This window comes from Haplochromis burtoni, unplaced genomic scaffold, assembly GCF_018398535.1.
Source record: "Haplochromis burtoni strain Fernald_Lab_line unplaced genomic scaffold, NCSU_Asbu1 Contig_123, whole genome shotgun sequence".
NCBI lineage: Eukaryota > Metazoa > Chordata > Actinopteri > Cichliformes > Cichlidae > Haplochromis > Haplochromis burtoni.
The window spans coordinates 1,693,282-1,695,033 of record NW_024582484.1 but is presented as its reverse complement, the minus strand read 5'-3'; the positions used below and the strand labels follow the sequence as shown (position 1 = coordinate 1,695,033).

At 46.2% G+C, this 1,752-nt stretch overlaps 1 protein-coding gene across 3 annotated transcripts in view; it reads right to left on the bottom strand.

Annotated features, from left to right (window-relative positions):
- The window catches only part of LOC102299073 (arrestin, beta 1), a 25,742-nt gene that overhangs the window by 10,051 nt on the left and 13,939 nt on the right, over positions 1-1,752 (bottom strand). For all 3 annotated transcript variants that reach the window (XM_042223946.1, XM_042223945.1, XM_042223947.1), the window contains exons 4-5: positions 933-1,006; positions 169-420 (exon numbers count right to left, since the gene is read on the bottom strand). In XM_042223946.1, coding sequence (XP_042079880.1) covers positions 169-420; positions 933-1,006 — 326 coding nt within the window. The remainder of the gene's footprint in view (positions 1-168; positions 421-932; positions 1,007-1,752) is intronic.

The window sequence follows — 1,752 nt, the reverse complement described above, 5'->3', positions numbered from 1 at the left end:
GATGAACAGGTGTGAGTGGTGCATTCAGGTACACGATGAACAGGTGTGAGTGGTGCATTCAGGTACAGGATGAACAGGTGTGCGCGGTGCATTCAGGTACACGATGAACAGGTGTGAGTGGTGCATTCAGGTACAAGATGAACAGGTGTGCGCGGTGCATTCAGGTACCTGGAGCGGCGTTCGTTGTGGCTGTTCATCCGAGCTGCGGCCTGGTTTTTCCGCTTCATCACCTTGGCCAGCAGTTCTTCCCCTCCGACTGTCTCCTGCCTTAGTTTCGCCTCCGCTGCTCTCTGCTGCTCCAGGAGAGTGTCGTACTCCACCTTCAGCACCGTGTTCTGCCCTTGAACCTGCTCCACCTGTGCCTGCAGCTCCTGATGAGTTTCAGACACTCGCGACAGGCAACGCTGCTCCTGCAGCAGCCTGAAGGTGGAGGAAAGAGTAGGTCACACCAGTATGAGGTGTCATGGAGACGCACACACAAACACTGGAGGCAAACACCTGAGACTCAATATGTCAAAGTAGAATATGGATGTTTTTCTAAAGTTTACAAGATTTGAAGAACACATTTCAAATAAAAACATAAAATAATAAAGAGGTTTGCTGTGTTTTGACAAAAAGGATAAAATATATTTAAATGTTTGAATATTAGAGTAAAGAATCTGATTTTTTTCTTTTATTAAAAATAATTTCAGATGGTTCAGATATTTGAATTATTGCCAGATGGCGCAGCGCCCCCCGGTGGACGAGCAGCAGAGTCTGATCTAAAGTGCAGTTTGAGCTCAGCTGTGAGTCGATATTTCTACTCAGCGAATGAACAAGGAAAACTAGAACGAGGCTCCTCCTCCTCCTGTTCTCTGACCTCAGCCTGAACTCACCTGCAGCAGGTTTTTACACCTGACTGGTGAGCTGACAGTCTCAGGTGTGTTACTCACCTGGCATGCTGCTCCTCCAGAACGCCGTCTTTGATTTTTATCTGCTGCGTCAGCTCCACCACCTGATAGGCTAACTGGAAGCAGAGAGGGAGGGAGGGGTCAGAGGTTACTCGTGGTCGTGACTTTTACCTGGGTGAGGTTAGCGTCACGCTGTCACATGTCTGATTCTGATCTGACCTCACACAGAGCTTCATGAATCGTATCATTTTGAAAAAGCCTCCTGCGCACACAAAGGTCATGACACTAACATCCCTCTGCTCACTTACAGAATGTACTTGTTTGTAACTCTGCATAGCTGAGCCTCTGCTGTGTGCTTATGAAGCCAGAGCAGGACCAGCAGCAGCTCTGACCAACGTTCCCTCTAATGTTTCACGTGTCTGAGCGAACACACAAACTCCCTGAGCAACAGCAGACGTGAGCACTGTGGTCACGCCAGCACGAATCCATCCAAGTTACATGTTTATTAAAATAATCACATTACAGCGTTTACATGTATGTTAGACGACTTTTAATTAACTGCTTTACAATGACAATTTAAACAAATCCTGTTCCTGACCTGCAGCACGTCAACACTACTGGAAGTAAAAATAACTTGAACTCCAATTTTGAAAACAACTTTTTTCTATAAAGCTCTGACTTGTATTCTGAGTCTGTGGTCTGAGAGAGTCTGTAACTCTGTCTGCAAATACAGTAAATAATGAGCAATGTTGGCCAATTAATTATATAGTTACTTGTTGCGACTTTCATCCGTAAATAAAGCCGCGGCCGGCTGAGTTGGTTGTGTCCCTGTGACGCGCCTCCAATAATCCATAATGAGTCG